At 34.8% G+C, this 14066-nt stretch overlaps 1 protein-coding gene across 8 annotated transcripts in view; it reads right to left on the bottom strand.

The window, feature by feature from the left end:
* The window catches only part of NBEA (neurobeachin), a 666092-nt gene that overhangs the window by 237698 nt on the left and 414328 nt on the right, over nt 1–14066 (bottom strand). For all 8 annotated transcript variants that reach the window (XM_060394443.1, XM_060394442.1, XM_060394441.1 and 5 more), the window contains one exon: nt 8325–8468. In XM_060394443.1, the coding sequence (XP_060250426.1) occupies nt 8325–8468 (144 nt within the window). The remainder of the gene's footprint in view (nt 1–8324; nt 8469–14066) is intronic.

Consider the following 14066-nt stretch of genomic DNA (forward strand, 5'->3'; position numbering starts at 1 on the left):
TGAACTGTGGTGTTGGAGAAGCCTCTTGAGAGTCCGTTGGACTGCAAGGAGATCCAACCAGTCCATTCTGAAGGAGATCAGCCCTGGGATTACTTTGGAAGGAATGATGCTAAAGCTGAAACTCCAGTACTTTGGCCACCTCATGCGAAGATTTGACTCATTGGAAAAGACTCTGATGCTGGGAGGGATTGGAGGTAGGAGGAGAAGGGGACGACAGAGGATGAGATGGCTGGATGGCATCACTGACTTGATGGACGTGGGTCTGAGTGAACTCCGGGAGTTGGTGATGTAGAGGGAGGCCTGGCGTGCTGCAGTTCATGGGGTCGCAAAGAGTCGGACACGACTGAGCCACTGAACTGAACTGAACTGAGCCAGCAAATTCTGTCCGACTTTCTCTTCTTTTTGCTGATAAAAAGTTCTAGATTTATATTTTATTGGACTGATGCCTGAACTGATGGAGCAGATTCTACTGGAATAACTACATATAAATGGATTTCCATGTAAAAACTTATTCTTAGTGCTATTTATGTTGGAGATCCTTCTGCAGGCTGTGACTCTGGCTCCGAAGCACTAAGTCACTGAAGCAAAATAATTAAATCAATTAAATATTTTCAGTATGCAGAAAGACTTTTTGTATGGCACTGTTGTAAATGTGGGGGCAAAATCAGTTTTTCACCAAATTGTGAATTAGTGCCAAATTCTTTCAGAGGGAGCACAGAACACTCTGGAATGAGGCAGTGACACCATAATGAAACCTCACCCCTTCCTCTTCTTCAATTAACTAAAATCCACAGTCTCAGTTTTGTTATCTTATACTGTTTTTCTCCAAGTGTAACAAACGTGGTGACCCATACATTTTCAAGAAGTGAATAAAATTCACTCATTCGTATACTTTTTTTTTTTTTTTAAATCATGGCATATGAAACATTAGCTTCTTAGGAGAGAGATGGTTGATTGGTACTTGAGTTGAGTTGCAAGCTACCCCTATTTTGCATGTTAGTGGTATAGTTTAACTATAGTTTATAGTTTAACTATAAATCTGAAAGAGATTACTTTGTGGGATACTCTCCATACAGCACAAACAGTAAAAAATAAAAATAGGTCTCATCTAAAATGCTTTATTAGAAAGAAAGAGACATCATCACTGTGGTCTTGAAAGATCTGCAACATAACAATGAAATGCTTATTCTTAAAATTTAAAAAAAAAGCGAGAAAATTATATATGATCGGAATCATGGTTTATGTGTAATAAACATAGTTGAATTATGTCCTTTTAAATTTACAGAATTTGATTGATGGGATGTCATTACAGTTAAAAGTACCTTAAAAGTGCTTTTATAGACTACAGAATCCATGGTTGGAGGAGACAAGATACTTTGGCAGATAAAGAAAGATGGATATAGCATAATGTTTGCAGGCTCTAAAATGGCCATGGAGACACTAAAAATAATGAAGAAAGGCTAAGAAGGATAGATATTCAAGGTGAAGCTTTCACTGATTTTCACAACTTTTCAACTGAATTTAAAAATTAACTTAGAAGTTAAAATATTTTAGCTTTGGTAAGAAATAAGCATATGTTAACACTGTCTCTAAGATCTTTGTGAATTCTGTGTTTGAAACTGAACACGAACCCTTTGGGTATACTATTTATGACTGCAAAGCAACTTTCTAATTCAAAGAGAGAAAAAAAGACTTACAAAGACTCATAAGGCTTTTTCAACATCAAATAGCTTTTACTAAACAACATTTTGATGAGTTAAGTGTGACTGAGTCAGGGACATATGGATTAAATTTCCCTCAAAATACACATGGGTTTAAAAATTAAGGAAAGAATCCTGAGCAAAAAATAATGCTTTTCAGAGAATCTAGCATGTTTAAAAACTATTATCCTCTAAATACAAATATCAGGTTGTATTTGTATTGACTCCAGTCTAGTTAGACTTTGTAATTAAAACTACTTAATTACAAATGCCAGAGATTTAAAAAAAAATTAGTTTTGTCAGGAAAAGAATCTTCATTAATTCTTTTTGATTTGAGTTGTGTGGAATAGTTAGGCCTAACTCAAGCAGACAAGATCTGAGTCAGAGTTTATCTCAATCTATGAAACACTGACCTTGTATTCATGTACAGTACTATTCTCTTATTCCATTAGACAGTTACAATATTTTTTTTCCTGTGATTTCAGCTCATACTCTTTTTTTCTTATTTAAATAACATTTCCTTGAAAAAAAAGTCTTAGGTTTAGAATTCTGTTGTTCCTTTCATTTCATTATTATAACTGTCTAGAATCTTGAGTTCTTCCTTCTTGTTTGCCCTATATTTTGCTTTACCTTCCTTTCTTAGCTCAGTTTTTAGGTACCCTTCACTTGCTATATAAACAACTTTGTCTCGGTGCTGAACATTCCAAGTTAGAACATTTAAAGGCCTAATTATCTCTCTGATCATCTTAACTGTCTACTTTCACTTACCTGGGTAGATATACTCTATACCATAATTTCCTGGTTACTTGATTTAGTGAAGAGTGGAAGTAGAACTAATTCTCCTGATGACTTTCTTCCCTATCAGTTTCTGAACCCCAGAGTTCTACATAGTCACTAAGTACTCAAAAGGTGTTAATAAGTAAGTGAATGAGTACATAAAATGCAGTCAAGTAGATTTAGGGAGGTAGGAATGGTCAAACTTATAAAAATTTCTAAAAAATTGGTGTAGGGAGTCAACTGTACAGTGATGGAAGATAATTAAAATTGTGAAGATGAGCACTTTATATGTATACAGATGTTGAATTATAATGCTGAATACCTGAAAATTGCATAATTAAAAAAACTCTAAGCAAGTTTCTCCCCTATTCACATTATTTGATAATTGCATTCATTTTGAATTGGTAGAACAAAGATTGAAAGAAATGCAAACAATTTTACCAGTTAACAATGAGAAAAGCAGTCTGAACAACTACTGCCCAATAAACATCAGTGAAATTGCACTGGGAACTGTTATGAACATCAACGGTGAGTCATGTGAGGAAGGCAACTGTCATGTAGGAGAACCTCCCATTGACAACATTCTATTTCTCTTAGGTCTCCTACTTATGTCTATATTTTTTCTCAGTCTTAAATTCACATAATGTATTTCTTATAAATTTCAGATTCTTGACTTTGGTTAGAAAGTGTGTGTGTATGTGTGCACCTGTGTGATTGTAAATCTACCACCTCACCACTTTGAAAACCTTCCCCCATAGAAAAATCCAACTCCTTACATTCTAACACTTCTTCCTCCTAATGCTAGTTCCCTGTACTAATTATAATTACTCTTTTAAAAATATTCAAAGCAACACTATAGTCCATTGGTTACAGGACATGTTTTCCATGTGGTAAAGAAAAACAATTTTTTGATTAAGAGTTCACAGTGGTATCTTGATGTTAAAAATGGTGGAACCTCAAGAAACATTTAGCTAAAGTGACATAATTCCTGGAAATTGGGATGGAACCAAGATTAGCTTGACTGTAGGTATTCTTACTCTGGAAAAGTCAAGTAATTATTTGAGTGACTAAATCAGTATGAATATATGATCTGATAATTCAAGCCCCAAACACTTAATTTCAACAGCTTAAAAAAAGTTTTATTTTGTCTCTTGATTTTGGTATAAATTATCCAGTAATTATCTCAGCTCTCCAGTTTACCTATAACGAACTTTTTCAATGGGAACATTTTAAGGGCAAGTAATTTTTTTAGACAATTTCCTCATGGTTCAAAAGTACAAGAGACACAGTTGCTAGTGTTACAGTCTAAAAGGAGGGACAAAACATACAGAAAAGCATCTGCAAAACAAGGCTTCAGTAATAAAGTATCTTGAGAATAATATAATCAAAATTTTATGGGTTAGCTGTAATAAGAAGATAGATAATAACCAGCACTGGGAAAAATGTGGAGAAATTGGACCCTTGCATACTGCTGACAGGAATATAAAATAATGCTGCCACTTTGGAAAGCAGTCTAGCAGTTCCTCAAAAAGTTAAAAATAATTATTTGACCCAACAATTCCATGTCTAGGTATACACCCAAGAGAAATAAAAGCATATGTTTGCATAAAATGTTGTAAATGAATATTCACAGCAGCATTGTTGTAATAGCCAAAAGATGAAAACAAACCCACTGTCCATAAACATTTGATAAACAATGAAGGATGGATAAATAACATGTGATACAGTCCAACAATGGAATATTATTCACAGTAAAAAAAAGACATACACGTTACAACATGGATGAGCTTTAAAACATTATGATAGCTAAAAGATACTAGTCACAAAAGACTCCATATCATATGATTCCATTGATATGAAATGTGCAGAATAAGCAAATGTATGGAGACAGAAAGCAGGTTAATGATCCTCTAGGGCTGTGGAGGGAAGATGAGAATTTTGGGAGGAATAGCTAAAGAGTATGAGATTTCTTCTTGGGGTGATGAAATGTTCTTAAATGGTGGTGATGGTTACATAACTGTAAATATACAAAAATCATTAAAATCATTGTGCACTTTAAATGAGTCAATTGTATGGCAACAGAAAAGTTGCTGCCAAAAACTGTTATGGGAAGCTAAGATTGGCTAGCGAGTATTTCATAAAGTATTGTATTTAAGTAGGTATTAAAAAGGGTAGAGATTTTGATAGCAGGAGATAAGGGATGGTGTACTGCAGAGATGTATCAAGGACGTTTTGGGTGGAAAGAGAAGTCTGAACATTGGTGATGTGGGCTTACAGAAAATCTTTTCAGTTATTTGACATTAAGTATATGGGTGGATTGTTGGTAATAATAGCTTACATACACACAAAACATTTTTCTACCACTTACAGAGCTGATAAAGCATAAAGGACCATTGTCATTAACTCAGAATTCCCTAAATTAGCAAAATTACTAACATTTGGAAGTAATAATAAAGGAATCCATATGCATTATAATTCTATTATGTAAAATATTTCTATTGTTTTCCAGATATGTGACAGAATTACTACTCTAAAAAGAAATGAAATACATTTTATCAGTGGGAGAAAAGTCTTTCAATCAATTAAATCATTCACTTGTCAATTCACATAAATTTGAGTTAATTTTAAATTTTACCCAACAACTGTTTAAAGAAATAACTTGCCAAATTAAATTTCAGATGAAAATAAATGAGATTTTAGACTAAAATCAGTTGAATTAAAGTAATTTCAATGTTTTAAGTAGAAATATAATTAGTAAATTGAAAATTTTAGTTACATAGGGTATCTTAGGTACTAATTCACATTGGTCAATCACTACAAACTAAAACAGCAATTTAAATAAATTAAGTTAGGTGTTATTGTAATAATTACTGAATTGATTGACATAGTTCTATATTATAATCATATTAGCCATTTGCAAAATACGTAATAAATTGAGCAATTAATAATCACACATTTATTTAACTTGCCTCTTGAGATGAACAGCTTGGGAAGAAAAGGAACTAAAAGTGAAACAGAAAACTGTATGACATTTAAAACTGTAGAACTTTGTTGACATTTTATCTTCATTAAAACTAAAAGAAAATGGAGAAAACATGAGAAAGGGTCCATATTTAAATCCAATTGTGCCAAAAATGCTCTGTCAGATTTTAACTTACAAGATGATTTGGGGGAACCCATATATAAAGGTAAAATTAATTACCAGGCCTATTCATAAACTTTTACGTACAGTATACTGGGAGTCTATAAAAATTGAGTTATAAACCAAGGGTCTTATTCTACATCATTTCAGAAGAGTATTTAAATATATATACATATTTATTTAAATACACTACTTGGTTCATTTTAGTTCATGCCATATACTATGAATTTCTAAGGAAGTATATTATTTATATACTTCTTAACCTTATGCAAGCTACTTAGATTTGTCGTGGCCTCTATATCCTGATTTGTAAAATTCAGGTAATATAGGTTATTACACATGAAGCTCTTCAAACACTGGTTTCTAGCAAGACATGCTAGCTATTCTTACTGTTTTTTTCCCCTATAAACAGAAACTGACCCTAAGAAAGGCATTATTAATTAACAAATTTTAATTTCTGAGACAGAGATAAGTATTTGGACCAGAATTCGTTAGAACAATAAATTATATATATATATATATATATATATATATATGGTTTAAAACTTATTAGCAGCTGATTTTTTGAACGTAAAAATACTGGTTTGTAACCAACTTTCCAAATTATTTTTCTGTAACACTGTCACTATCACAGCAGTCCAGATTAGTAAACAGGCTTTAGTATTTACAAAATGAATCTATGAGACACCTACAAACTATACAGATGCTTTCTGTGACCCTTGTTTCTCGCTTCACAAAACATCCATACCCTACTTCTTGCCTCCCGCATTTAGAGATCAGGATCACATCTGTGCACTGCTGATTTAAACATGAACACTGAAGATCTGGTAGAAGATCAGTGTTTTAGGACACTTTGCAAGGTTTTTCAGACACAAGGATTCTACAGAGGCTATGAGTTAGGACCAGGTAGAAAGGGAAAGGAGCAAATTTGCTCAAAGAAAAATCTGTTTAAAAGACAGAAGTGGGAGGAGTACTGAGAGAGTGAATTGGTTAAGGGTTGCACAATTGGATTTTTAAACAATTTACTTCAAGTCTACTTTCTTTGTTCTTCAAGTATTTTAACTTAAGGTTATTTTGAGAATTTTGCTTATAAGCATAAATTAATATTAATAATTACTCTGTCTACTCTTAAAAGAGAGAAATACAAAGGAGTTATTAACCTTTATCAGATTTTGCCTCTGGTATTACTGGGCAGATCTTATCATAATAAACTTCAAACTTTGGCAATAACCAAATTTGTATTAATTAATTACCTTTAGTGGAAACTAAAGTCCAGAGATGCTCAACTAAATAACTGTATAATTACTGAACATATCTGCGAGGATATGGGAATGAGGAAAGACAACACATTATCTAAAAATATCGGGAATCATGTTTGTGAATATTCTCCAGTTCATTAGGATCAAGAGTAAGACCAGAAAAACAAAACAAAACAAAAAATTGTGGCAAAAAGAAATAATGACTTCATTTGCTTAAATTGCCAAATGGCCTCAGATAAAAATCTCTGAAGTATTTTTAACAAATACAAAAACAACAGAATCAAAACTTGAACATTTACTTAGGAATCTGAGGCAAGCATTGGTTTATAGACTTAAGATTAGTTTTGAAAAGGACAAATCATTTTCATGATACAGAATTGCTAATAACATAGGGACATCCAAGAGCTGGTATTAGAACAGCCTTATTAAACATTTTCTAGGAGAGGGACAATAATGTGCTGTCTCCAGTTTACAATCAACAATAACTTCTCTTTGGTAAAATGAGAGATTTCTAACTGGCAGAAATATGGTTGGAGACATTCCTAAAACATGCCAGGTAATTTTTGGCACACTTCTAGAAAAAGGAGCACTATTTTGTAAACAGAAGGATGATTATAAGTCCACTTCTCTGTTGCCATCCGCCACTCCGAAGTTGTATGGGGTGAAAATGCAGAATAAAGGTTAAGACTCAGCCCCTTTTGAGGCTCTAAAGCAGGAGTTTTTAGTCTGAGATCTAGGATATGATTCCACAGATTGGTTTCCAGGGGTCAGTGAGCTCTCTGTACAGGACTGTATGGGTATCTTCATGAAACAATCTACTTTCATCGAATTCTCAAAGTGGTTTAAAACCCCAAAATGGTTATGGGCCAACACTAAGACATCTATAACCCATCGGGCCATTGATTTGCTGCTCTGAATTGACCTTAGATGAGCACCAGAACAGAGTGAAAACAGAGTGGGCATGCAGTGAATGTTTTGTAGTAATGGGGATTAGAGCTGTGGGAACAGAGAAAAAACAGAAATGGGGAAGGAATTCCCAAGAGTGACAGCAGGGAGGAAATGGCTAATTCCACAGTCACCTGGTTGAAGTAACTATTTTTCATAGCTGTTAGCATGTTAGTCACAGGTTACATTACCATCGTGTTCCCCTTGCCACCCTCACCCCCAATCATTTAGGCAGTTAGTGAGAACAATTTGTGCTCTCCATTATTTTTTCTACATTAAAAGTTGCTCTTCATTACACAGACAGTAGATGCTATTTATTTACCATTAGGCTGATGTGTAGTTTCCTCTTTTCAATATTAGAAATGAGATAAATTATTAACATTAAGATGACTGAGCACTGTTCCAACCACTGGCACAAGCTTATTCACTGGAGATTGACTTCAAATTCACAAATATCGTGTGCACTTATTACTTACAACAAATAAAAAAATAACAATTTACCTGCAAGATTGTCAATTTCTTTCTCTTGGAGTAGACTGACCGCATCGTCATCTCCTTCCAGCATAAGCTCTGTCTCTGCATTCTGATTCACTATCGCTTGACTTCTGAATGTTTTCTTTGACTTTACAACATCTTCTTCAGTCCCTAATCACAACCAAAATATAGTAAATTAGGTCACTGTGATTGTTTTACTTTCAGTAAGTGTTAGAGAAAAAGCTATTACTTTCTTATAGATATATACTGCATTTACATATTACTTTCAACTATAGAAAAAAATGTACCTTTTGTATTTAGTTTGGTTTAAATAACTCTGTGAGAAAGGCAAGGGGTGTTAATGTTACAGGTGAGGAAACAGGTGGAGAAAGCCACATGCATGGTTGGGGAACCTAGAACTTGGCATTCTAAGATCACTGTACTTTCTACAAAAAAAAATCTGTACTTCACCACAAACTAGGTTTTCTGATCCATAAATGTTACACACACTTACACAATTACACTTTAGTGTGAATCAGATAATCAACTGATCAGATCATTCACAAAAGTAGATAAGTATGAAGAAAACAAGAAAGCATTCACACCTGAAGGGAGAAATGGCTGCTATTGGAAAGCCACAGAAAGAGTAAGGAAAGATGTAGGCATAAAGTATAAATACTTCAAAACAGCTATTTCCTTAGCAATGAGGAGAAGGGGATGACAGTGGATGAGATGGTTGGATTGCATCACCAACTTGATGGACATGAGTCTGAGTAAGCTCCAGGAGCTGGTGATAGACAGGGGAGCCTGGTGTGCTGCAGTCCATGGGGTCTCAGAGTCAGACATAACTGAGCAATTGGCTGAACTGAATTAGCCATGATATCCTTATTTTGATATATATAAGGTAGCACAAGGGCTTCCCTGGTGGCTCAAGGGTAAATAATCTGCCTGTCAATGCAAGAGATGCGGGTTCAGTATTTCCGAGTCGGGAAGATCCCCTGCCCTGGAGAACAGAATGGCAACCCACTCCAACATTCTTGCCTGGGAAATCCCATGGGCAGAGGAGCCTGGCGGGCTCCAGTTCATAGGGTAGCAAAAGAGTTGGGCAAAACTTAGCGACTAAACAACAATGAAAGTGGTACAAATGGCTAAAATTCAAACACACAAAAAGTAACTGAGAAAAATTAGTTGGCCTAGCATTAACATGTTAATCCATGTGAATGTCAGAAATTATAATGCATTTAAATGTCTCATGGATTTGACTCCTTAACAAATATTTCAATATTTACATTTAGACATCTGCTTTGGCAGGTGATAATGAATGTGAAATTATCGGAGCTACAAGTAAATTTTATATATATATATATATATATAGCTAAGAAATACCTGTATTTCATGTCACCTGAAGTTGGAATTCAACATGGAGGAATATGGTTTAATTTACTGTGTTCCAACTTTAGTATTAGGGTATAAGGTTCAAAGAGCAGCATTAACTAGAAAAGTATCTTCACATTTCATTTGGCGTACTGTATATATTCCTGAAATAAAAGTGAAAGTTGCTCGGTTGGGTCCGACTCTTTGCGATACCATGGACTGTAGCCTGCCAGGCTCCTCTGTCCATGGCATTCTCCAGGCAAGAACACTGGAGTGTGTAACCTTTCCCTTCTCAAGGATATCTTCCCAACTCAGGGATCAAACCCAGGTCTCCCACACTGCAGGCAGATTCATTACCGCCTGAGCCACCAGGGAAGCCCAAGAATACTGGAGTGGGTAGCCTACCCCTTCTCCAGGGGATCTTCCTGACCCGGGAATCGAAATAGGGTCTCCTGCATTGCAGGTGGATTCTTTATCAGCTGAACTACCAGAGAAGTCCATTTCTGAAATGGAGGCATAACAAATCATTGCTATACAGTATTTTTGTATCATAGTTTCAGGGGATGCTATGGTTTTGTGTATACATGTAATTACTTTCCAAATCTTGTCATGCCTTTGGCCAAAAATCCAGTGAACAATGAATACTTTTGGTTAATTCTCCTAGGCCCAATATAGAGATTTCCAACAGTCCTTCCTGTCTACTGATATTTGCTCAACCATTTCTTGGTTAAGCATCTAGCTGTGGTAAAACTTGCACTGTAAACCAAACTGTTAGCTTCTTTCTTTGCAGCATTCACAATTCTTTTTTGTTAGTGATTCAGAGCCAATTCTGTTTGCTAAAACATTAACAAACTGACTCAAAGGTAGTCCATAGAGGAGTAAAAAATACATGTTGAGGTACACAGTCATGTCACAGTGGCACTGTGTCATTGGCTGAGAGGTATACTCTGTCATCCTAGCTTTTACTGCATAATAGCATTTAGAGAGCCCAGTTTAAATACAACTTAACAGTATAAAGTAATGGATTGTTAAGTATATCTTTCAATAAACACTTAAGAAAACAAGCAGTACTATTAGAGATCAATGCTGCTTGGAATGTGAGGAGACTTAAATGGCTTATATGTGTAGTCTTCTTTCATTGGCCCACAGATGATTCTCATTTCTGGAATAAAAGATTGAGGACTGATTACTGAATGCTCCAGAACCTTATCTTTATTTCATTTGGAGTCTTGGTGATATAAAGCCAGCCCAACAGTGATCTTCTGGGGGCAGCTATCTATATGCTGTTTGTTGCTTGCTTAGTATCTTAATTTGAGAAATTCGAAGCTTGCACCTTTTGGAACAAAGAGGCAAATCCAAAGATTAACAACCAAGAACTCTCTCCTGAGGCCTTTATAGCCATATGTCTACTAGACATATTCAGCTAGATATTCCTAATTCCACATTTCCCTGCTGCTGCGTTGCTTCAGTTGTGTCCGACTCCATGCGACCCCAAAGACGGCAGCCCACCCCTGGGATTCTCCAGGCAAGAACACTGGAGTAGGTTGCCATTTCCTTCTCTACCACATTTCCCTAAATGAACGAATTATCTCTTGTTCCTTCACCTCCTCCTATTTTGATCAATATACTTCATTAAGCCACAGACACATGATTCACCCTGTAAGGTGATGGTCTCAGCTGTAATTCAAGCCATCATCATTTTGGTTTAGAAGGCCTTGAGAGCTCCCTTATTCACACCATCCTTCATATTTCTGTCAAAGTATTATTTTATTTCAACACTAACAACTTGAAAATATTTTCCTGCTTAATATTATTTATTAACTCCTCCAATCAACAACATTCAACGCAAGGCTTATACCCTAAGATAAAATCTAAGCTCCTTAGTATGACTGATTAAGGCCTTTTATCCTCTCATTACCAGTTTTGTTTAACCTTTTCTTACTCTCCCACGAGCAATACTGAACCATTTATAGCTTCCAGAATATGTCATGCTTTCTTGGATCTCTTTATCTGTGTTAAAAGCATTCCCTCAATAAGGTATGTTCTCCCCTTCCTCCTTTGTTTGGCTAATTCCAACTTGGCCTTCAAAACTCACCTCTTTTGGGTGCCTTTCCTAAACAACCCATACTTTCGCAGTCTACATAGAACTCAACCACACTGAGTGGGTGCTCTCCATTACAAGTATGTCTTCTCCTCTGGGCTGTAGCTTCATTCTGCAGCATCAGTACCTGGTAATAAGCACGTGTGCCACAAACACTTGCTGAACTGAAGTTCAAGTCTACACATCCCGAGTTCCCCTCTCTGAATTCTTTAGGGAGGTCTGTGTGCTCTTTCCCTATACATCCATCATATCTCATAAGTCCTGCTACTACAGTAGTTACATGTATTATAATTGGTGTGTGCTTGTTATCTCCACAGAGCCTGGAAGCTCCTTCCTTGATGACTAGAAACATCCTTCTGTCTTGGTATGCCCAGTTCTCAGCACACTGCCTAGGACAGAGCAAGTTCTCATAAATACTGAATAAATGAATAAAAGTTACTTCTGGATATCTCTTAACCTGAAAATCCCAGGATGTCTCAGAGATTCTTGGTGAACTGCCTTCAGTTTGAGAGATAGTTGAAGAATCTTATGTATTAACACAAAAGGGAACTTGGTTCTTAACAAGAAATAGTCAATAACCTCCTTTACCCATGCATGAGTCAGCTTGATAAAGTAAGTTTTTGCTCATATCACAACAGTCTGTATTCTGCTTTGTCTTAAAAAAAAAGGCTTTACATTACCCTTGTGTTATTAAAATTAAAAATTTACCAATAAACAAATTGCAGTTAAAGGAATGTGAGCTCTCAAACGTATATTAAGCTTTCAGTGTTACCCCCTCTAGTTTTAAAGCAGCAAAACAACTGTGTGTTTAAAAGATATATAGTAAATGAATGCCTACCAACACACCAGAACTTACCATCCCTGTTGAAGTATTATCAGTTTGCAGCTCGGTAAACTTCCTAATTTTATGGTACTGCACCAAACATTTATCTAAATTAATGTGTATGAGATCCAAAGGTGCTTTTCAATCACAATATCCTTTATGAATTAGACTTTCATTTATCAAAATTACAGGCAAAAAGAGGTAAGGTCTCAAAGGGCTGTCTCATTACAAGGCTTATAAACACTGTCCTTAGGAAGAATTGGTTTAACACCCAACAAATCAAAATCTGATTGGGAAGGGAATTTATCTGAGATCATCTATCTTCAGAAGACATGTTGGACTGAGAGCACCTCTTGGCCTCTTCAGCCATTCATCAAGAAATTAACAAGCAGGTACCACAAACCACCAGAAAGCCTTAGATTCGAAAATGTGAATTATGTGTAAACCTGCACAGGATAGACATATATGCTTACTTTCCAGGAAAACATTAAAATGCCATAACATTTGAATGGTTTCAGAATAAAAAAATCCCATCAAATTATAGATTCAAGAAGTCAAATCCAAAATTACACTTCAAGTATTTTCCACATCATATTACAAATAACAAATCCAGGAAACTATCCTATACACGTTAGATTTCTTAGTATGTAAATATGCTTAAAGCTCTATATGTGAAAATGTTATCTAATACAGTACATGGCATTACATGAACCTAAATAAAGCTCCTCTCATATTTCTCTTAATAATAAGGATCTATATGAAACAAAATATATATTAAAAGTGAAGTTAACAAGAAAACGAAGATGTTTCTAGTTTTAGTACTGTTACTATACTCTAGCATTACTATTATAATAATTATCACTTAAAAATTTTATTGTTATTTTAAACAAGTATATGTTAAAATACAGAAATCAGACATATTAGCTTATCTTGATAATATTAAGAGAATATGTCTAACTGGAAAGTCTGGACAATTAAGGCAAATAAATTATTTCATTTGCCCATCATATCTTTTTCTACTGATAAACACAAGCAGTCAGTATACAGAAAAGTACTATTCAGTAGTTTATTTCTGTTTAAGGAATTATTCTATAGTCAACTCTAAAATATCTATACTAATAAGGAAAAAAATTAATTTATAATAATAGGTAAACAACAAATAAATTAAATATCTATACCAATAAGGAAAAAAGTAATTTATAATAATAGGTAAGCAAAATATCATGTCTGTTTTGCTAATGCACAAAGAAAAGATATAAACCCATAGCAAGCCAATTTTAGTGTGGCATATTTATCAGTTGTATATTACAGTTATTACTTATTCTTGGAAATGTTTGGAAATGTCCTTTTCATTTATTACAAATAATACATGGATGTATATATGTATGTATCTACCTACCTACCTACCTGTGTATTTACCTATATTATGTATATTTACTCTGTGAGAATCTCTTCTCAATGTTATTTGATC

The sequence above is a fragment of the Ovis aries genome, chromosome 10, assembly GCF_016772045.2.
Source record: "Ovis aries strain OAR_USU_Benz2616 breed Rambouillet chromosome 10, ARS-UI_Ramb_v3.0, whole genome shotgun sequence".
Lineage (NCBI taxonomy): Eukaryota > Metazoa > Chordata > Mammalia > Artiodactyla > Bovidae > Ovis > Ovis aries.